General features: G+C 39.5%; 1 protein-coding gene across 7 annotated transcripts in view; it reads left to right on the top strand.

Annotated features, from left to right (window-relative positions):
- Positions 1 to 2,247: 2,247 nt before the first annotated feature.
- CNOT6 (CCR4-NOT transcription complex subunit 6) overlaps positions 2,248 to 23,810 on the top strand; it is a 75,172-nt gene continuing 53,609 nt past the window's right edge. For all 7 annotated transcript variants that reach the window (XM_082379338.1, XM_082379337.1, XM_082379335.1 and 4 more), the window contains exons 1-2: positions 2,248 to 2,649; positions 15,096 to 15,209. In XM_082379338.1, the coding sequence (XP_082235464.1) occupies positions 15,098 to 15,209 (112 nt within the window). In that variant the 5' untranslated portion in view covers positions 2,248 to 2,649; positions 15,096 to 15,097. The remainder of the gene's footprint in view (positions 2,650 to 15,095; positions 15,210 to 23,810) is intronic.

Here is a 23,810-nt window from a genome sequence, read left to right as displayed (position 1 = left end):
TTTTGACCAATAGAGTACAGAGAAAGTGACATTCTTCAAAGGGTCTTGCACTTCCTCTCTCTTGGAGCCCTGGGTTGCCATGAAAGATGTTCAGGATAACCTGCTGGAGAGAAGCCACAAAGAAAAGTGGGAGGATAAAACACTACACAGGGAGGGCTTGTTGGGGACATGGAGGTGCCAGAATCTAACCCCAGCCACCATCTCAGTAGAGGCATGAGAGACCCCAAGTGAGACCTGGAGCACTAGAGTAATGAGATGTAATAAACTTGTGGTTCTATGCAAGTTTTTTTGTTATGCAACTGGACTTCCCTGCCCCCATACACATGGTACCAATCACGAGAAGTAGCTCCTTCTGGGCAGATGAATTACAAAAATTCACCCCTCTCTCCAGGCTGGAGCACAGGTTGCCAGGGCACAGCATTCACATGGGGGGCAGAGAGTGCCACTGGCTCCTCCCTCAGTCTGGTGACACTTTGTAGAGCACAGGGGCTGCACAACCCCAGTATTCGGAAGCCTGGGGTTGGAGGCTGTGGAGGGATGCCCAAAGGCAGCCAGTCAGTCTGCACTTGTTCTTAGCAACCCCCTACCCTTCCTGGGCTTTCATGTTGTCCTGCTGTTGTCTAGTGTCCTCTGACACTAGAGGACTGGACCGTTGATGCTGAAAACTCAGCCTTCGTGCACTGGTGCTGAATTGAATCTTGGAGTTTTGGGTGAAGAGGAAAAGAATAGCTTTATTGGTTTGCCAGGCAAAGGGGGGACACAGCAGGGTTGTGCCCCTGAAAAACTGTGTGTCCCAACCTAGAAGGATTTGGTGAGGAGTTTTATAGCAATGGTTCAAGGGCAGGGTTGCTGATAAGATTAGGGTGTGTGCAGGTCATTCACTCCTTTAATCTGGTCTCTGGTAATCTCTTGATGAGCTTCTCTGGTTCCTTTAATCTGGCCTCAAGTGGTCTTCTCTGGAATGAAGAATGCTGACATCTTCTATTTGTTGGGGGTTTTAGTTCTGTAAAGAGCTCAAAGATACTATTATGTGTATCCCTTGAGGTAGTACCAGGACCTTGCCCCAAGGCTGCACTATTATTTCTTGGCTGCTCCTCCCTTGTCTCTGCAACCCCTCCCTTCCCTGATTAGCAACTGTTTGAAAAGCTTCCGTGCCCAGGAGTCCTACGGTCTCAATCTTTTCCTTGCCCTTCTAGCTCTCCTCTGCCCCAACAGCAGCCAACCATTTCCCATATCCTCTAGCCCAGTATAGCAAGAGAGGGTGTCTCATTTTGTTGCTATTGTTAGTTCCTGGAACCTGTTTCACTCTCATTTCTTCAGAGTTGGTTTTCCAGGAAAGAGCGAGGAGCCCATCCTAGTTTGCCATGTAGGTGAGTGGACAGCTATTCTTTTTTCCTCAGGCCATGCCTGTCCTCATGCACCTCTAATGGGTTTTAACAGTCTGTTGGGTGTATCTCTTGTCCCTAGGCTGTGAGCTTACTCAGGGCAGGCCGGGGCCTGATTCATCTCTTTGCCTTGGTCCCAGCACAGGACCTTGACCACCAGTCAACTAATGTGCACTGATGCAAGCATCATCAATCCTTTCTCTGCTCATTTTCAATCTCCACCTGAATAGAACATCTTGCTCTTTGAACACAGCTGCGGACAGTTACTCTGGGCTAGGATCCCACCAGAATTGTCCCTGAATTTACTGGACTGAATGACCATTAATGGACCGAAACGTGCCACTAATTAGTTTTTTCTTCATATCTGAGGCAGGATGAATCAAGCCACTGTTCACGACTGAATGTCTTGTCTTTAGGCAGCTCAGGATACTGGCTAAGGGTCAAAAGTCTGAGAGCTTGTCCCTGTTTCCATGTAATTGATAGGCGAAACGAAAGGGAGGAAGATCAAGTAAACAGAGGGAAGAGAGGAACAAAAATGAACAGCCTGAGACAAAAAAAGAGAGAAAGAAAGAAAAAAAAGAGCTAGTTGAAAAGCGTAGGAGCGTTAAGAAGAAGAGAAAGTAGAAGCGACAAGGCAGGAAACGAGCGAGGAGAGCGGGAAGAGGAGAGGGAGGTCTGACCCCGGTGCGCGCCCGGCCGGCTCACTGCTCCCCATCGCGGGGGTGGGGGAAGAGAGGGACGAGCGGAGAGCGACCTCCCCGGATGCTGAATGGTCGCGCCCGGCGGCGGCGGCCAATGGGCGGCCGGGATGTTGGAGCGGCAGCGTCGGTCGCGGCGCTCGCAGGCTTGAGGTGGGGGGGGGCGGAGGGGGAGGGGGTGGGACGGCGGCCGCCGCCATGATGCTTGTTTGCTTTCAATGAAAACGAGGGGGGCGCAGAGGAGGAGGAGGAGGCGGCGGCGTCGGTGGCGGCGGCGTCGGCTGCGCGAAGGCGAAGGCAGCAGTGGGTGCAGCGAGGAGGGCGAGGCCAGAGGCCGAGAGGCCGGGAGGCCGTAGTGGCGGCCCATCGAGGCGGCTGAAGCGGGCGGCTGACGCGGTGGATCTCGGAGGGAGAACAAAGAGCGGCGGCTGAGGCGGCAGAGGAGCGGCGACGGCGGCGCTGCAGCAGCGGGCGGGACTGGTATGGTGGTTCCACAGGTCAGACCCCGCTGCACTCACAGGGAGGAGGCGGCGGCAGCGGCGGAGGAAGGCGGCGCACCCCAAGAGGTGAGCGAGACCAGCCCGAGGCCCGGCTGGGCGCTGCTCCCCACACTGGCTGCCCACGGGCCCCTCTCGGTCGTGTCCCCGGGACCGTAGCGGGGGGGGACTCGAGCAAGAGCACCTTGAGTTTTGCGTGCAGCAGGCCCGAAGATTGGAGGAGATGGTGGCTGTTGGGGGTCCCTAGACGCGCGGCTGTCGCCATCCAGTTGGTCCCCGGACCGCGCCCCCGCGCCGAGTCCGGGGCTGGGGGGTGTTGATTGACGGCGGGGGTGGGGGCGCGCAGGGGGCGCCAGGGTTGGGGGATGCCCTGGCTGTCGACCCTGGCTCTGGTCACCCGGAGGAGGGGAGTTGGTGTCCGGGACTCTTGGCTGGGATGGGTGGCAACTTTGGAGAAGTGGCGGTGTGGGATTGCGCGGAGTGGAGTGTGGAACTTCGGAGTTACCGCAAAGCGGGAAACCAACTGTTTACCTCCTCCCCCAAATGTATTTAAAATTCAGTTTAACGCAAATTTTTGGGGGGGTGGGGGGATGGGAATGACATGGCTAAAGAAGCCCTTAGCACCAGATGAAGAGATTTATGATAATGCTGAGGACTCAGAGATAGTTCTAATTACGTGAAGTTTTGTGTAATAACCTGAATCGTATCTCTTTTCTTTTTTTCTAAACACCAATCATTATTTTCTTTGGAAATTTTTTTTTTGACTTTTTCTCCTACAGCTTCTCCTAAGAGCCTGCTAATGAACACCTGTAACCTCTTCTTGAACTGTTACTGCAAATGACAGCATTGTGAATGGTCATCTTGTCCTTTTTGGATTTGTTATTGTGTTAAGCTGACGTTTAAATAATCTCCTTGAACATGAGTTCCCATACTTACCTGTTTTCCAGGTGGATTGCCCCATTAGTGGTAGTGCGGAATCTTGCCTCTTTGTGTCTGGGGATTTTAATTTTGGAGAGGAAGAGAGTGAATATGAACAAGTGAAAAATAAAATGGCATATAATAGCACTTTGTGTTTTTCACAGTGCACTAGAATTTATCATCCCAAAACAGTTTTGTAGGCTTTAGGAGCGATGTCCATTGATCAAAAGGTTTTGAAGACTTGTTTTGTAATTGCTATCAGAGCAATTATCGCAGTCTTTAGAAGTGATGACTTTTAGAATAAAAATTGCTTAATATTTTTAGACCAGTCATCTAGTCCAGTCAACTTCCTTTAAACAAAGTATTTGAATAGCTGCTGTTGAGGAAACAGGCCTAGAAAGGTTAAAGTGACTTGCCCAAGATACTACAGTTAAGAGGGAAAGCACCAGGTTTTGTGTAAATGTGAGAGCACATGAGAGTGAGGTACTTGATGGAGATTAGTTTTTTTGGGAGGGCGGAGTGCGTTTTAATGGCTGGAAGTTATTTGAGGTAGTTGAGTCTGGTCAGTTCTCAGTTGGTGAATAAGATACTTAATGAAATGGTCAAAAAACGAGGATGTGACAAAAGACAAAGTTTCCTGTGAGACTCAGAAGATTTTGCATAGTTTCAGAAGTGTCTTGATCAATGGTAACATAGATGAGGAAGCTCTTTTGAATGCCTGTTTGATTTGTAGGTATTTTCAGGTTTCTTAAACCTTGGTGGCAAAGTAAAACTTTTCAGACTCTTGAACAGATATGAGTTGGTTACAGAACTTGGTCCTGGCTACAAATAAAGGTATTTGCTTCTGTACTTATGGTTTATAAGTAATGCATTTTGGTTAATGCGTAGGCATTCCACCATGTTCATATTAGCCTTTTTTATATTTAAAGCATAAACCTTTTTCATCTCATAGTGCAACAGAAAGGGATAATATATGTAAGGCATACTGGAATAAATGGTCATGGTTGCTCACAGCTGTAGCCTTTGGGCCATGAGAGGTGAGGGCCCTCTTCAGCACACTTGTAACTTTCCCATATGGAAGGTATACTGGTTGGGAAGCTGCTTTTAAAGTGTTTATTTGCATGTAAGATGGGGACTCATTTAGACTGCCTTAATCTTACCCTTCTCTGGGCTTTACCTCTCCCTCATCCATTTTTATTTTCTTGATAAGTTATGTGCAAGGAATAGTATATGCTGGACATAGTGTTGGACCCTGGGAATTAAAAAATGAATAACACTCATTTGCTGTTTTCTTGTTGCTGTAGTCTTAGTAGGTGTACAGAGTGCTGTGGGGAGAACAGGAGAGAATGATGAAATTTGTAGAATGTGTGGGAGCAGTTTACAGAAAATAGCACAGAATAGGTGTTTGTCAAACTGGAGAGATGGGGTCATTTCAGACAAAAGGAACTGTGGGTGCACTGAGGTGCCAAGTGTTGGGGTAAGGCCAGTATCGATGTGTTACTGAAACAGGGAGAGTGACTGGAGACGAGCCTGCAAAGGTGTGTCCATCCTAGATTTTGAAGAACCATACTTACTAAGCTAAAAGTGAGGTTTATATCTTTATCCTATAGCAAAAGAGAGAGCCAAAATATTTTTCATAGGGGAACAAGGTGATTTAGAGATCATTTGGGCATCAGTGCGGAGAATTAAGTGGATCCATACATATAAAAAAGTCACATTTGAGATACTATGGAGTTAGTGACTCCGAATCTATTTTAAACTTGGATATAGGGTCTTTTGTGTCTGATCCATTTTATAGTGGGCTTGAGGGCTCGGTTCAGTTGCTCTATAATACAGGGTAATTTAAAATCAAAATGTTTCGGAAAAAAGTTAAGAGCAATAAAAGAAGTGAAACCCATGTGAAAGTTCAGGCATTCAGAACTTGTCTTCTGAGTTAGGCTTAGGCAGACTGTAGAGCTTAAGCTGGAAAAATCAACTCTCTGCTCACCAGAAGTGAGAGCCACCAAGCTTAACGGTTATGGCTATCCTGATGGTCTGTGAGGATATGGACTGTAAACATTTTGTGAAATTGGGGAGAGGGCAGAGTTTTCTCTTCTGTGTATTATTGGAATTGAAATATTGAAAATTTCTTGAAACCTAAGAACTCCTCATACAGCTGTTAATTTATATAGTCAATTCTGCTGTAAAGCAACGTATAGGTTCCTAAAAATCACTATGATATGGAAAATTGTGCAGTAAAAACTACAGGCCTTTTGGGAAAAGTGGAACTAAGGCACAACACTCAAAATTTTGTCAGTGACTTATTTTAATAAAAAGGAACCTGGTAAAAATGGTAGCATAGTTTTACACATGTTAAATGGTTATGGTATACATAAATAGTACAATAAATGTGTCACTTTACCTTGAAAAAGACCTGGTTTGCTTGTGTTAATGGGCATCAGAAAGGTTGCTGCTTGTGAGTTACTGTACAGTGGTAGAAGGAGGGTTACCTGAAATCAAATGGAATGGTATAATAACACCAGAGGTGGGTGGGTGTGGCTCAGCTCATGTGCACACACACAGAGTGAACTGATGTAGCTGGTAGGTGTTTTAAGGTGTGTGTATTTTGTGTATTTCTATGCAGCTCAGTTCAGCTGGGGGCAGGTTTCTACCTTCATCTAGTTTTTTTCACAGACAAAATCACACATAAGCAAATGGGAATTTTGTGTTAAGCTCTACTTTTCTAATATATCAGTTACGTTGGAACAGATTATTTTCAGAATAAGTGATACAGCAGAAGTGATTATACTTGAACACAGCATAAAATAGGGCTAAAACTCAGTTCCAAAAATACTGGAAACACCCATGTGTCAGGCACCATTATAGACTTGCTCCTCTAATAGGGCTTATGCTCTTTTATTCTAAATGGGTTTATAATGGTATGGAGAGAAAAACAAATGAACCAATAAAGTGCTCATCAGGTTATATAGTAATGAGGAATACACAAAGCATTTGGGGCATGCTAAAGAAGGAGCAACTAATTCTGCTTGGGAAACTTGAGGGAGTCATCTCAGAAGTCTTTGAGCTTAGCTTTGAAGGTTGAATAGAGGTTTGTTAGACTGAGTAGGACCTTTTAGTGAGAAGAAAGAACATGTGCAAAGTCAAGTTACATACAACTTGGGCTGTGAATCATAGGATGCAAAGATGAAAGGGACAGGAGGAGTGGCCAGAAACAGTCTGTGAATAGTCATAGGCTTTTTCTTAAAGTGTTGAGACTTTCGTTTGTATATAATAGGGATTCATTGAGAGTTTAGGTGGATGGGGTGGGGAAATTGTGTGTGTGACATACTTTTTCAGGAGACATAGTAAAAATGGGAAGGCTGGATGAAGGGGGCGGGGTCAAGAAACTGGGGTCAGAGAGTTCATTTAAGCCCTTGTGAGAGAAATATTCTGGAGTTGTTAAAGGCTTCTTGATGATTTATAAGGTCAGCATTTCATGAATAATTTTCTTTCTTAGTTTTTAGGGGAAAAAAAGACTAGTGGGTCAAAACTGATTGCTACTATGTTAGAACTTCCCAAAATGATTGTATACATGAATTAGCAGCTACAATAAATGTTGAATACCTCAAAAAGCCAAAATTCCAACTAGATAGGGGTAGCTAGAATACTGTGATTGTAAGAGTGGGAGGAGCAAATAGATTATGGAAACTGTCAAAAGATAAGAAAGAAATGAAAAGATTTCTGTTGGCAGCCATCATTGCTGGAGGTGTAAACTAGATGGTTGCTTGTCTCATACTAAGAGAACAGATTTAATATCGATGGCTCCCTCTCCTTTCCTTTTTGATCTCGGTGATGTTTCATCACACAAATCATGGTTTGACTTAATGTTAGTGGGCCCTCAGCTTTGCTGGCTAGATCATAAATCATAATTGTCCTAATATGTTCTTTTGTTCTATACTTTATATTTGACTTAAAATATAGAAATTAAAAATTTTAAGCTAAGAAGTATTTGTGTTTTAAGTTGAAATTTGTGGATGACCTATATACTTAGTGTATCTTTATAGTTATATTTTGAGTTAATTTATTGAGTTGAATGAAATTGCTAGTATTTGACCATTTTTTACCTTCAAAATTGGTAGTTTCCTGTGGTGTTGCAGTACACTCAGGCTTCTCTCTGACTGTATTTTATATTCACTTGTGTTATTAGGCACAGGCACATGATTAGAATTGCATTTTAACAGCAGTCTAGTAAACTCTTATGGGCTGTTGGTTATTGGCTGGGCACTGCGGATGCAGATTGGTATGCCGGTCTTCTTTTAGAGCTTAGACTAACTACTACATCTGCTGTTTGACTCTGTTTTGGAGGAATATTTTATCATAATTTTAAAATCTTTTTTCGCAGAGGTCTTATTGATTGGAAATTTTAGTTAAACCAATATGGACTTAAATTTATTCTTATTCTACTTGAGAAAAGGATTTAAGGAATTGAGATTTTGGGAGGCAGGAGGAGGTGGCTACAGAAACCTTAAGTTCTTAGAAATATTACACGATTATTTGCCTTTTTCATTCTCTTCCTCTTATGCGTATACAGTGGAGTTTTCCAGAGACTGACAAAATGATGTGTAATATCTGATGAATTGAATTCAGAGCAGATAGGTGAATCCAGCTGTCTTCTAGCATGTCAGACCTTAAAGATTTGCAAAAATGTAAGACAGTGTCATTCTTCTCACAAAATTTTACTTTGTTTTTGAAAGTAGTTACTTTTCATAAAAATGTTAGCATGTGATAGGTTTATTATATTTAATGAGTTAATACATATTTTAAAATTCCTTATTTCTAATTTCTAGTATGGTAAATATTGATAGATATAACCCACACAATTGAAAGGTCTTTGAGGTACTTGAGTATAAGGGTCCTGAGAGGATAGCATTTGAGGTCTGCTGTGTTAAGTATTAGGCAGAGTTTGGGAGTAGAGAATACAGGTGAAGAGTAGTTTGGAAAGATGGTACATCTGAGAGGGAAACTCAGGGGCTCATGGTCTTAGCAACATAATATTTGGAGAATGAACACAAGATCTTGGTTTCATCAGTGACAGAATTCTAGACTTGTGTGAGGCATTGGTGTTAGAGAGTACAGCTTTGCAGCTAGATTGTCCCAGGTTCAAATCCTAGCTCTACTACTTACTAAGTGTGTGCAACCTTGGGCAAGTTATTTAAACTCAGAGTCTCAGTTTCCTCATCCAAAATAAAATGAGGATAGTGTCTACTTCATGGATCGCTATGAGAATTAAATCGAGGTAATCACCGGTAAATTATTGCATAGTGCTTGAAAACATAGACTTTTGGATCAGACTTGGGTTAAAATCACAGTTGTGCCAGTAGGATCTCTGTGATCTCAGGTAAATGACTCATTTTCTGGACCGTTCTTTCTTTATGTATGGAGAATAATACAATAGTATTTACTCATAGGAGTCCTGAGGGTTAAATGAGATAATGTATGTGAAGGGCCTGCCAGTTGGTGAGTGCTCAAAACATGTTAGCTGTTATGTGCCTAGTGCAGAGTGTGGCAGATAGGCACTCCAACACAGTTTTGCCATTACCCCCCCCCCCCCCCCCGTTTGAGGTTTGCTCTTATTTTGCCATAGCGTGTCACTAAGATTATGTTTATACAGTTTTACCTTTAAGTTTGTCCCTTTGCTTCATATCCCAGCCTATCCTAGAACGAATATTCTCAGCCTTTGGTCACTTAGGTCCTTTCTGTCTGGTTTCTCTAGATTTTGCCTTGAAGATTAGAGGCCTATGTTAGTTTTTCTTACTCCTGGTAACATGGGCACTGTTCTGTTAGCATACTTGTCTCTTACAAAATGTTTGCTTTTTTTTTTACTGTCCCAGCTTATCCCCTTGAATTCTTTTAAGTATTCACCAAACACTATTTGCCAGGCTCTGAAAATATAAAAATATTTAAAATGTAAGTGCAAAGAGCCTATATTAGAGTAGGTGAATGAGACATGTCAAAAAAAATTAAGGTGGGATTAAAGAATATAACATTAGAAATATCTTCAAGGTTCAGAATAGCTCAAAGCAGGGAATGATAAACTCCTGTGTTTGTGAGGGGTAGGGAAGAAGTCCTAAATTAGAGTGATGTTTGTAAAAAGGGTTGTAGTGTGATTACATCATCGTAAGATTTTTGTTTGCACTCCCCAGTAGATTAAGATCCAAGATCATGTACGTATTTCCTATTTATTCTTTATTCCCAGAACCTGGCAGAGTGCTTGGCACATAGAGGCAGAAGGTGCTTAGTAAATATTTGTTGAATGAATGATTCTGTAAAGAAAGCTCCCTTAAGGGAGCATGGTTCGGATGTATTGAATTGCTTTTTTTGGATTTTTCTTTGAAAACCTGATCTTGATTCATGAAGGAAAGAATGTTTAGACCAGTTTATTAGTACAACGTGCTAGGTTTTACACAAGACACTGGGAGATACAAACTGGGGTGATAGATGCTGTAGTAAGTGTATGGTGTGCAGAGGAAAGAGTAGTGAACTTGTGCCTTTGTTGGGAAGGGCTTACAGGGACTCTGACATCTAACCTGAGTTGCCGTGAAGGGGGTGAGTAGGAATTGAGGGTGAAGGTTCCCTTTGGTAAAGGGATTAGCATGTGTTATTGAAAGACTATGTCTTAGAAGTAGGTTTGCTTTGATTAATTTAGGATTTTATAGGGTGACTTGTGTGTCAGTGGCTGAAGATGAGTGAGAAAATAGTTGCCTAAATCCAGATTGTAAAGGACTTTGAAGTTAGGGCTTTAGCTAGGTAGGCAGAAAAGGCCATCTTAGATTTTTAAGCAGGAGAGTGACATGAGCAGGCATCTATCAGGAAGGTATAGAGAAGGTTGTTTAAAAGTTGTAGCTGAGAAATGAGGGTGTAAATTAACTTCAGTAGCTGTGAAAATGGAGAAGACAGGTTTAGAAGTCCTGAAGAGGTAAAAATCAGTGGGATTTAGTGAAAAATTGGGTAAGACGTAGTGAAAATTTGGATAGGAAGAAGTAAATTGGCACCAAGGCTAGTGGCACTACCTTTTCATATATTCCATAACTTGTAGCTCTGTGAGGCTCCCGATCATCAAATAAAAGGATTTTTCTGCGCATGAGTTTATTTCTTCCTTCTCCCCTCCCTTCCTTACCTCTGCGCCTTTCCTTTTTTTCTCCTTTGTGTATGTGAAAGAAGTAAAGCACCAAGAATGGAGGAGAATGTGTAACAAGCGAGGAAAGGAAAAGAGGAATTTAGCATTTTATCTTGTCAGTTAAGATTGGCTGTAACTGAGCCTCATTTCCCTTGGAAAAAAATCTGGCCAATACAATTTAAATACATTATTTAACTTCAGAGTGCCTTTTAACAAGAAACGCGTTTTTGTTCATTGCCAAAATAACATGATCTCATAATAATTCATTAATATTTCAAAATATGAACTAGGTATTAAATGTTTCTCCAACAGTCCACAGAATGTCCTTTGTTGCAGATTTGTGGATCCTATATAGGGACCATTCATTGCATCTCATTCTATATATCCCTTAATTCTCTTTAAGTCTAGAATAGTCCTGACACCAGCTTGTTAAAGGTAGCAGACCAGTTACCCTGCAGAAAGTCCTGCATTCCAGTTGCTTCTTTGGTGTCATCTGGCTAGTTCCTCTAGTTCTTAATCAAGGTGAACATTGTTGGTGTGTATTTCATATTCTGTCAGATCCGAAGACCCACAGTATCTGGTTCTACCCCCATTAGTGTTGGGAAGATTGATGAAGGGGGTAACAGTTTATTCCTCTCTTGAACATTTTCTACCTTATAATCAAAAAGCAATCTGGGTGGTGGTGTTAACCTTAGCATTATGCCAGTGCCAATGATTCATCTAATGGTTTTAACCCAGTTTATAAATCTTTGTTTTAAAAAGGCTCATTAGGAATTATGAAATGATGTTGTTTTTGTTTTTTATTAATTCTTTCATTCTTCATTTATTCTTTTGTAAAATAGGACTTTTTTTCACCTGGGGCTATTTGATGACTCTGAAATACAGCACCCACTGAAAGGATAAAGACTTAAATCTTTCTATTTAGTACCAATTTTCTTAGTTTAAAAGCTGCCTCAAATGGTGGCTGACTTGCACTTATGGTCTCTCCCCTGCCCGGCGCCCCCCTGCTTCTTCCCTCTTACCCCCCTCCCCTGTGTATTTTTTAAGCCATTTCATAAAATGTTTAATAATGAAAGCATATCTTTCTATGCTGGTAAATAATGTCCTGTATTTCTTTAAGGTAAATAATTATTCTAAGATACTGAAAAACCGTTTCTCTGAGATCTAGATCAGGGACAGATTTTATGCTGCCAGGATCAGTAGTGATGTTTGGCACTGGATTGGAGGAGTTAGAGATTGACTAGTCAGGGGCTGTATACCTGCTGACTCTGGCCTAGCTATTTTTTAAAAGTCTTTTAATTCTACTTGACAGTTTTCAAGCCTATTTTGGAAACGTTTTATTCTTTTTAGATAGTAATCTGCAGTGACATACTGTATTTTTTAAGAGAGTAAGATCTGCTTGTTGATTTCAAGCCTTGGGAAAAATCCTAAATTGTTTGTATTCTTTTTTTTTTTTTTTTTTTAAGTCTTTATTTATTTATTTATGGCTGTGTTGGGTCTCAGTTTCTGTGCGAGGGCTTTCTCTAGTTGTGGCAAGTGGGGGCCACTCTTCATTGCGGTGCGTGGGCCTCTCACTGTCGCGGCCTCTCTTGTTGCGGAGCACAGGCTCCAGACGCGCAGGCTCAGCAGTTGTGGCGCACGGGCTTAGTTGCTCCGCGGCACGCAGGATCCTCCCAGACCAGGGCTCAAACCCGTGTCCCCTGCACCGGCAGGCAGACTCTTAACCACTGCGCCACCAGGGAAGCCCCTGTTTGTATTCTTATATCCTTTTCTCTACCTAGTTTCCAATACTATGTTCAGTTGGACTCCAAGAAAAATGGGTAGGGTTGCTCACTGGGCAGATATGCTCCTCAGAAGGGCTTGATTGTCCAATTTGCTGCCGTTTCTTTTATTCTATCATATTCTTTTTTTCCCCCCACTTCCTAATCTGCACTGTCAGGGATTCGGAAAATAAGATGATCTCACTGCTTTCAAGTAATGAGCTGTCTCTTAAATTTTAAGGCAACACATCATATGTCATGAAAACCAAGAGAGGGAGTGGTTGGCTGCTTAGGCAGAAATCATGACTCTTTGATGGAATGACCCCAGGTCTAGGGCTTGGATTTCAGATTTCAGTTCAGTAATACTTTTATTTATTCTCTGAAGCGTGATCAAATTCCGGACATTGATTCACACTAAATAAGCTCACATGAGAGTGCTAAATCAGACTTCTGAACTTTCACTAAGAAGTCAAATGATTAATAATTAATAGTAACTCAAAATACTAACCTCAGCTGGAGAGACCAGCTTACCATTATTTAATTCTATTTGGAAAAGCCAGTGAAGATCACTCGGTCGTAAGTAAAATCTAGTCAGAATAGTGGCATTTGGGTGATCTTAAGGAATCTTAAGGGATGTTGTCATCAAGCTCTGGTAGCCGTACACAGCATTCTGTTATTATTGGTATATTCATATGATTCAGAATGGGCACTTGCTTCACCAGATTGTCCTCTAGATGGAACGGGAACAGTTCTTGACTGTGTAGCTCTCTCTGTTAGGTATTTTTTGTATTAGTCTAAAAACTTCAGGCACTGTATTTCTGTTTTAGAGAAATTAACATGTAGGAGAACAGTTTTATTAACAATATTTGAGAAAACAAAAAAATGTGCTGTTTCTTGTGCAGATGATTAGTCTCACCATTTATATTTTTACCTTCTTCAAAAAGCTTTTTAGGATTACTTATCTCCTTCTGTGTTTTGACTACATGGTCAAAACCATTTCTATGTTTGAAAGATAGCTCTACTTCTCATCATTAGGGGAGCAGCATAGCATAATGAAAGTTGCTTTAACTTTTTTCCATTTTTTTTATTGTAGAAAATATACATAATGTAAAATTTACCATCTTAACCATTTTTAAGTGTAACATTTAGTGGTATTAAATACATTCATAATGTTGTGCAGCCATCGCCATCATCCATCTCCATAACTCTTTTCTTCTTGTAAAACTAAAACCTCGAACCCGTTCAACAGTAAGTCCATTTGACGTAAGTGATTGCTGAGTGGCTTACTTTAAATTCACATGATGCTAGGTTTTTCTCCAGCTTTGTTTAGCTGTGTAGGTATCCAGAGTAGGTAGAGACTTGGTTAGAGCAGATTATGGCTCATCCAAACACATAAGGTGAAGTGAGACTGGGGCAAGGAGTTTGGGAGAATATGCAAGGAAGTGAGATTTCATTTCACCTGGATATTTCAGAATGTTTCTATAAGAATAAGAATTTTAAAAATAACCACAAGCAAAATGAACAATAGTCCCAATATCAACTTAGGTTTAGTTCTTCTTCAAATTTGTCCAATTCTCAAAAATGTTTTTTACACTTGATTTGGTCAGATCAGACCCAAACAAGGTCTATACATTGCATTTGATTGTTGTGCCTCTTAAGTCATTTAATATCAACTTCCTCTTACTCCCCCTTTTTCATGTCATTCATTTGTGGAAGAAACTGGGTCTTCTGTCATGTTGAACTTTCCATGGTCTGTGTCTAGCTGGCTGTATTCTTGTGGCATTATTTTAAATTAAGAAAAAATTTTTTAATCATGGTAAAATTATAACAAAATTTACTATCTTAATAATCATTTTAAGTGTACAGTTCAGTAGTGTTAAGTATATTCACATTGTTGTGTCTCGTGTTATTTTTAACATGTTCCTCTGTCTCCCTTACTTAGTGTAAACTGGTACCAGATCTAGAGAGGCTGATTTGATTCAGGTTCAATTTTACTTTTAATTTTTTGGATGAAGGGGTAAGAGCATACATAGTGTTGGCATGTTAAGTCTAGTTGTCCTAATACTGAGATCGATCCTTGGGTTGAGGTCTTACAGCCTGATCTATTTAAAATTTTTTCATTGGACTTTTTTCACCTAATGCTTTTATTAACCATGGATGGTCATCCATTTTTTCATTAGAGATTGTGAAATAGTGTTTTTTCTAATTATGTAACTCTTTTTACATTTATTAGCTAGAATTCTGTTAAGAACATTTCCTCATCTAGTTTCTGCCAGAAATGCAGGATAAATGCTTGATTCTTTCCCTTTATTTTCCAATTTTCGGGTGACTGCATTTTTTTGTTGTTTTTTTTTTCCTGTTAAAGTTTTGGATTCATGCAGTTTGAAATGACTCGTAGTCTTTCTTTTGATGTTCAGATTGTCATATCTGTGGCCAGTGGGACCGCTACAAGCTGGCTCCTGTGTCCTTCACAGCCACAGCATCTTTCTTAGTGTCCAGGCTTGCTTGTATTTTTCCGATCTCAGACCTGAAATCCTCCATTTCTCCAAGGAGCTCCTAGTTCCTTTTAGTGGGAAATTGTGTTTAGAGATATAATATGGGTGTCTACTTTTTAAAAAGATGTTATTTTCAGTTATTTGATTCTTCTGAGTATTGATTGGTTTCTTTTCTTAATTCAACAGGCATGCCCAAAGAAAAATATGAGCCCCCTGACCCTCGGAGGATGTACACAATTATGTCCTCTGAGGAAGCAGCAAATGGAAAGAAATCACATTGGGTGGAGCTTGAAATAAGTGGTAAGACATGCAAGCAAAAATTTATGGTATGGAAGTTAAGATATGGTAGAAAATTGTTTTCTAATGCTAATACGCAAGGAAAGCAGTGTTGTATTTTACCAGTGCTAATTTATCTTAGATGCTGGAAGGTTCAGTAGAAAGACCATGGTTTGAATCAAAGTTCAAAACCCATTCATTGCTTATTCTCTCACTATCAGTGTCCTTTTATAAAATGGGGATAATAATATCAAGGATGGAATGAAAATAACACATGTGAAATGCTTAGTGTACAAAGGTTTGTTCTGATACTTAATTCTCTAATAAAGTAGGATAGAGCTTTTACATTATCAAATTACAGGTTTCCAATGAGGTGGGAAATGCCGGTTCTATTATAGGTTCTGGGATAGATTTGTTTCTCCTTATTTTCTTCATTTGCTTTTCAGTCTTAGTCTCTGGGGACAGCCTTATTCAGAAACAAAATCTTAAAAGCGATTGGAGCAGCTCTCAAAGTTCCCTTCTACCTTTAATATAGTCTTCAGAAGTGGCAAAGGGACATTATTACTTCTCAAGGCAACCAGTGCTAAAGAAAGTTTGTGTTCATGTTGGCCTCCCCATACTTACCTTCTAGTTTGTCTTGGTTTTTGCCTTCTGAAATAATACAGAGCAAGTTTTCTCTTCTTTCACCTGATTGTCCTTGATTTTTTTTTTTTTAATTTAATGCAGCAAACATACTGAGTATATGCTATGTGTAAAACATTTTGCCAGGTGCTATACTAGGCATATGGAAAATATATAGATGAAAAAAACATATTCCCTTTCATTCTGAAGCTTATGGCATATTAGGGAGTGAGAAGAAGGGAATATACCAGTGTAAATAACTAATAGACAAAATATAACTGCCAAGTCTAAGCAGAAGGGTGCTATACAGAAAGCAAAAAGGAAGTAATGATGATAGTATTTCTCCCTTGTCAGCTCAAGAGTTCTGATTAATCTATTGAGTAAACCTAAACACCCTCCTCTGCAGCCATGGTAGAGGTCGGTGCCCACATGGGTCTCTCCTTTTCTCCCTCTTCGATTTTTGGAGAGCTGGTATGGTGTGATGGAGAGTGAAATTTCTCTCTTCTTTTGCCTCTCCTGTCAAATTTGATTTTCTGTGTCAGGGGAGCCTTTGAAGCACAGGCGGTCACCACTCCAACTTCCCCTTTTAATTTCTGCCGGATTGGTATTTAACTATATTTTTCTTTTTTTCAGTCTGTATTAGCAGTTTTTGAATTACAAGTCCTTTGCTTCTAGAAAGTTTGGGTAATCTAGAAAGTGCTCACTTAGGTCAGTGAGATTGTATGTCTGAGGTTAAGGGGATTCTTCACTCTCTCCTCCCTCTACCTCATGTTGGCAACTCCTTGGCAATTTTGAGTCACTGTTCTCTGCTTACTCTAAACTTTGGGAAGAAATCTGTGTACAAGATAGGAAGGAAGAGGAAAGATTCCTCTAAAGTAACATTCTTAACAAAGTCTTATCTTTACCAAGTATCATGGAGGATAAACTATTGATTGAATAGGTCTGTGGAACAAGACCTTATAATTAACAAAGGCACTATCAGGAAGGCCACTTTATTGTCTTAAGTCAATCCCTAATACATAAACTCCTGTGTGTAGAAATTTTCAAGGCTGAATTCATTTCACGCTAAGACAGTTATTTCATGAATATGCTCTAGCATCAGTTCCTTCAGATCCTGTGATACAAAGTTCCAGGGATCTGAGGTCATTGAATCCTGGACCTGCAGTAATCTAATATACTCTTCTGGTTCTAGGGAGATGGGTGGTTAGATCCTTGTGCCATTTGGAGGTAACCAGATAAGCCAACTTACTATTAATCATTTACTTTTTAAAGAAAGCCTTGTTTATTGTAAAATGAAACAGAGATAAAGAAAACTGGGAATTCCCTGGCTGTCCAGTGGTTAGGACTCTGAGCTCTCACTGCCGAGGGCCCGGGTTCAGTCCCTGGTTGGGGAATGAAGATTCCCCCCACAAAGCTGCGTGCTGCGGTCAAAAAAAAAAAAAAAAAAAAAAAAATCCTCAAGAAAACCACACAGATATATTAGTGAATTATTATAAGGCCAGAAGCCTTATGATACGCAGGTCAAGAATTAGAAGTTTTTCACTTATCCCAGAACCCCTTCCACACCACAGCCAATCACAAGTCCTTCCCTGCTCCCCAAAAGTAACTGTTACCCTGACTTTTATAGTAATCACTTCTTTTGTTTCCTTATAGTTTTAACACCAAGTTATGTACACCTAAGCATTTTAGTTTAGTCCCCCCCTTTTTTATTTGATATGTCTTAGTTTACATGTTCCCCCTCCATCCTTTTCTTTACAATTTATCTGTTGAACCTGAGCAGTTTGACCTGTTGTTACTCCACAGTCTATATTTTGCTGCATGCATTTCAACATGTTTCTCATCCATATGGGCAGCAGGATGCAGAGGCTTGATCAGACTCAGAATTTAAGACCCTTGACAGGACTGAAGGTTGTGTTGTGTATGTGGTATTGTCCTTTTACTTCAGGAGGCACATAAGGTAAAAAGGCCGCCTTTCCTACTGATGTTCAGTGCAGTGCCTAGAGCCATTAATTCTTTGAGGGTTGCAAAATAGCGATATTCTGTCTTTTTTTAAATTAAGTGAGCTGCATCTGTAAAGAGATACTTTCCTTCATTTTTTTAAAATTTAATTTTTATTTTATATTGGAGTATTGTTGATTTAATCCCTCATTTACTAATTGATTACTCAAGGTACAATTTGTATAGGAAAGGCAGAAAAGAATGCTTATTTCTTTCCTTTTATTTACTAGTTTTCAGGATAAACTATTGTCCTTTGAGGGTGACCAGTTAGATTTTTAAAGTATCATTATTAACTAGTATATTTGGTTTCAAACTTATGCCATGAGTTGTCATGATTACTCTTACTTTGTTGCTTAAAATTGTCCTGTTGTTGGCAAATGGGAGAGATTCTTTAAATGACTTCTGGGTTCTTTGACATAACCTTAGTTGTCTTTGGTGGTTTCCTTGCTATCTGGAAAGATTAAATGGCAAGATTTTCTTGCCTCATCTTGTATTTCCTGCCTCAAACATGAAGTATGTCATTTTTTCCCAAGGAAGAATTGGTTGTTTTACTTGGAAATGCTATTTCAAGACCATAATATCTACTGCTAGGAGTGCTCGTTGCTACTGGGTTGGTCGTTGTTTGTAGGTCTTTTCACTGGACTGTGCTAGGAAATTTGACATATATGTATGTGGTTATATACATTTATGATGAAAGATGTGATAAAAAATATATACGTACTTTTATGATAAAATATCTTTAAAGCTATAAAATATATTTGTATATTTAAAATTAAAATATCTTAAGAAAATATACTATTTTTGACTCAAATTCAGAATAACAGGAGTTTTAACTAACCTTTTTTATAATTACATCTATATCTTCTTTCATACTGAGAGTCCTAGTTCTCAGGGTCATGGGATGCTGGAGTTTGAGTATCCCATAATTACTTAATTGCTTTATCCCATATTACACACATAATAATCTTACAATACCGCCAGTAATATGAGTTTTATCGCCTCCAATTAAATAGGTGTATTCAGTCTACATTGTCATAGTATGTAGCCGTTACATGCTATCAGCTTTCCCATTTAACTTGCATAAACCCTCCTCTTTAGAATTAGTTTTGCAAGTAACTCTATATTCAGTACCTCCTATTTTGGTTTTCTGGAAGCTTGTTCTCTAGATGTTTCCTTAGAAAGGGCTCATGGGAACAATATTCTGAGTTTCTTGCAAGTTGATAACAACTTGCAAGAAACTCATTTGAGAGTTTATATTTGAGAGTCAGTTTGGTTTAATGAAATTCCTTGGGAATAAGGAAATGTGAATTCTTAAGTGTCTTAAATATGTCACTCCAGGTTTGCTGTAGGCTTGATGACAGTCTAATTTTTTTTCATTATTAGTTATTTGCCCAAAGGATTTTTTCCCCTTAAAATCAGTAATTTTACTTGAATATATTTTGGTATAGGTTGTTCTGCCTTGATATTCTCAGGTATAATATGCTCTTTCAATGTGTAGTTTGAATATTTTCTCTTTTAATTTCAGGAAAGTTTCCTTGGATTATAATTTTAGTATTTGTTCTGATCCCTTGCTTTAATTTTTCTTTCAGAGAGATTTATTCTCTGAATTTGAGTATTTCTATATTTGTCTCAGAATCACTTTTAAAAATAAAGTACAGTAAGTTCAGTCCCTTCCTGTTGTACCATTCTTTTACAAGTACAGACAGACAGTCGTGTAACCACCATCACAATTACAATATAGAATGGTTTCATCCCCCCAGAAAACTTCCCCTTGCTCCATTGTAGGCAGACCCTCCCCCCACTTTCAGCCCCTAGCAACTGCTGATTTTTAATTTTTTTTTTACTAGACTATTTTTTAGAGCAGTTTTCGGTTCACAGGCACCTTTGACATAAAGTACAGTTCATGACCCCTCCACTGTCAACATCCCCCACCAGAGTGGTGCATCTGTTACAATCCATGAACCTACATTGACACGTCATTATCACCCAAAGTTCATAGTTTACATTAGGGTTCGCTCTTGGTGTTGTACATTTTGGGGTTTAGACAAATGTATAATGACACGTATCCACCATTGTCATATCATACAGAGTAGTTTCACCGCCCTAAAAATCCTCTGTGCTCTGCCTGTTCTTTCCTACTTTGCTCCCCCTGAACCCCTGGCAACCACTGATCTTTTTACTGTCTCCATAGTTTTGCCTTTTCCAGAATGCCACATCCTTGGAATCAAACAGTATGTAGACTTTTTAGATTGGGTTCTTTGACTTAGTAATGTGCGTTTAAGTTCCTCCATGTCTTTTCATGGCTTGGATAGTTCATTTCTTTTTAGTGCTAAGTAATATTCCATTGTCTAGATGTATCGCAGTTTATCCATTCACCTACTGAAGGATATCTTGGTTACTTCCAAGTTTCAGCAATTATGAATAAAGCTGCTATAAATGTCCACATGCAGGTTTTTGTGTGGATGTAAGTTTTCAACTCCTGGGTAAATGCCAAGGAGCACGATTGCTGGATCATATGGTGAGAATATGTTTAATTTTGTAAAAAAAAACCCTGCCAAACTGTCTTCCAAAATGGCTGTATCGTTTTGCATTTCCACTAGCAATGAATGAGAGTTCCTATCGCTCTACATCCTCTCCAGCATTTGACATTGTTATTGTTCTGGATTTTGCCCATTCTAATGGGTATGTGTAGTGGTATCTCATGTTATTTTAATTTTTATTTCCCTGATGACATATGATTAAGAGCATCTTTTCATATGCTTATTTACTGTGTGCATATCTTCTTTGGTGAAGTGTCTGTTCAGGTCTTTTGCCCATTTTTTAATTGGGTTGTTTGTTTTCTTGTTTTAAGAGTTCTTTGTATAAGTTAGATAACAGTTCCTTATCAGCTATGTCTTTGCAAGCGTTTTCTCCCAGTCTGTGGCTTGTCTTCTCATTCTCTTAACAGTGTCTTTCATAGAGCAAAAGTTATTAATTTTAATAAAGTCCAGTTTATTAATTATTTCTTTCACAGATTGTGCTTTTGGTGGTGTTTGTAAAGTCATTGCAAACTCAAATCATGTAGATTTTCTCCTGTGTTATCTTCTAGGAGTTTTATGGTTTTGTGTTTTATATTTAGCTGTATGATCTATTTTGAGTTAATTTTTATGAAGAGTGTAAGGTTAGATTATTTTTTTTTTGGCTTGTGGATGTCTGGTTGTTCCAGCACCATTTGTTGAAGTGAGTTTTCTCCATGGTATTGCCTTTGCTCCTTTGTCAAAGATCAGTTGATTGTATTTATGTGGGTCTATTTCTGGGCTCTGTTTCATAGATCTATTTATATGTTCTTTTGCCAATACCACAGTCTTGATTACTGTAACTTTATGGTAAGTCTTGAAGTCAGATAGCATCCAAATTTTGTTCTCTCCTTCAATTTTGTGTTGGCTATTCTGTATCTTTTTCCTTTCTATATAAACTTTAGAATTAGTTTGTCAGTATCCACAAAATAACTTGCTGGGCATTTAGTTGAGATGGCATTGAATCTGTAGATAAGTTGAGAAGAGCTGACATTTTGACAAAGTTGAGTCTTCCTATTCAGGAACATGGAATATCTTTACATTTATTTAGTTCTTTGATAGCTTTCATCAGAGTTGTACAGTTTTCCTCATACAGAGCATGTGCATATTTTGTTAGATTTATAACTAAATATTTCATTTTGGGAGGTGCTAATGGTATTGTGTTTTTAATGTCAAATTCCATTTGTTTATCTCTGGTATATAAGAAAGTGATTGGTTTTTTAATCCTTTCTTATTTTTTCCTTTGTGATTTAAAACAATTTTTCTCTTTTCTAAAAGTGTTCTCTTGTGTGGTTATTCATTATTAAGTTCTTTGTAGTGTAGTTTTCCTTTACTGAGTTTTTCTAAATCTAATATATGTTCTTTTATTGCTTTATCATTTCTTAATACCTTTCAGCTCATTTTGAAATTGTAGGTGATAGTTTTTGGGGTGTGTTTGTGTTATGTTTTTGTTGTCTATAGGGTTTACTCTAGTCCTTACACTCTTTTTTCTTATACTATCTTTTAAAAATATGTAACTACTTTTATGGGATTTGACCTTAAAACTTTTCTGTTGTTCATTTTTATTTAAATTTAGTTTTTCTGAACTTCTAGTTGTGATTCAGGATACTTTTTCTAACTTCCGAGCTCCCTCTTCTGTGTTTTGTTTGTTTGCAGAGTGTTCGCAATGTGGGAAATTGTTTTCTGAAACTTTCTGGTTCTGTTCCTGTCTCTCATTTTTATCTGGACCTTTTTTTCCCTTCTTCTCTTTTTATACCTGTCCTATTTAATTTTATTTCCATTTTTGGAGCTTTTTTTCCCAGTGTGGGGCCTTGGCTGGTCAGTTTGGAGAATCTCTGGGGCCCAGACTACTTTCAGACTTACTGTGGACACTTTGCACTCGTTACTGAATTGCACTAAATTCCTCCCAGTTGTGATAATGTGGCTGGGTGGGTGGGTGGGTGGGAGTATTCTCTTCTGATCTCCAGAGCTTTCTGTCTGTTTAGTCTCTCCTTTCTGGCCCTCTGCCCTGTGAACTGTAGCCACCTTGGCATCTTTGGACTCGCAGCTTTATCTCCTCAACTTACATAATATCAGCAGACTCCACCTGGTTTCTGTCTACCTGCATTACCTTCTGGAAACTGTAGCAGTAAACTGGAACAGTCTTAAGGGCTCACCTTGTTTGTTCCCCATCTATCGACGATCACTGTCCTGTGCTGCCTGGTGTCCAGTGTCCGAAACTCAGTTTTTCATTTATTTGTCCGGTTTTTTCGTTGTTTTAGGGGGGAGGGTAAATCCAGTCCATATTACTCTATCTTGCTGAAAATGTAAGTCTATCAATTTTTTTTTTTTAAAAAATTGTGTTTGGTAACTCCAATATCTGAATCTCCTGGGGGTTCTGTTTTGTTGTTTCTCTTTTTCTTCTGTTTTTCACTCCCTTGGTCTGGTAATTTTTATTAAATACTAGCAATTATATATGAATTGGTAGAATAATTTGATGGTCTGGATGGTATTCTCTTTCTTAGGAGTGAATTTGCTTCTGTGTTTGTCAGGCAGTTGTGATAGGAATGGGTGGGTGACCTTAATCTAATCAGGGATTCATTCATCTCATTTAAGCCTGGTGTTCAGTGGTTATAAGAGTTGACTTACTTCAGGGTCACCCCTATTTCATTTATAGATGCCAACTGGAATCTTGATGGTTAACAGAGTCTAATACTTTGGTGGTTCTTCAGTTCCCATTTTGTCTTCCCAAATGTGTAAGAGGACTTGAAGTTGTGCTCAACACCTCAGCCTTTCAGCCCCAGCTTTCACCTCATCTACTTGCTTCTGCTGCTTGTGATTCAACATATTCCTCCGGAAGTAACGTGGTGGGATGTGTCTCGCTCGTTACTGCTTGTGATTTAACATATTCTTCCAGAAGTAATGTGGTGGGATGTGTCTCGCTTATTACTTCTATTTGCTTCCCTTTCCTCCAGGTTCTTTGTCTCTCATGTCTTTGCTGCCTCTGTAGTCCTCCATTGCTTTTGAGCTCATTTTTGGGGGGGCTTTCCTCTATTTTTACCTAGTTTTTCTTTCCCCCCAGTGGGATGATTGGTCAACAACAAATTACTCTCTTGTTATAGGAAACTGAAATCTAGATGTGCACAGATTTGAAAATTCTGCTTAAAGAATCTGCAGATACCAAACAACTCTCAGGTTCCTCATTTGGTGGTGGTCTTAATTGTTTTTTCATTATATGGGGGCAACACTGGTTCCCTGTTTTTGAGATACATCTGTATCCCAGAACAACTACTTGTTCCAGCCTCTTGAAGTAGCAGTGTAGGGCAAGGAGAATGTACTAACCAGAGCCACATCCAGGAACCTTCCAGGAAATAGGGGCTTGGGTCTGGACTCCTTGGTAGTCATTAAATGATCTTTGAATCAGGTGCCCTGGCTGTAGGCTGCCTATTAGTCTTTTCTACTTTGTGACATT

The sequence above is a fragment of the Balaenoptera borealis genome, assembly GCF_965194805.1.
Source record: "Balaenoptera borealis genome assembly, chromosome: 2".
NCBI classification, from domain to species: domain Eukaryota; kingdom Metazoa; phylum Chordata; class Mammalia; order Artiodactyla; family Balaenopteridae; genus Balaenoptera; species Balaenoptera borealis.
The sequence above is the reverse complement of the archived record's forward strand: the minus strand, read 5'-3'. Positions and strand labels throughout refer to the sequence as shown.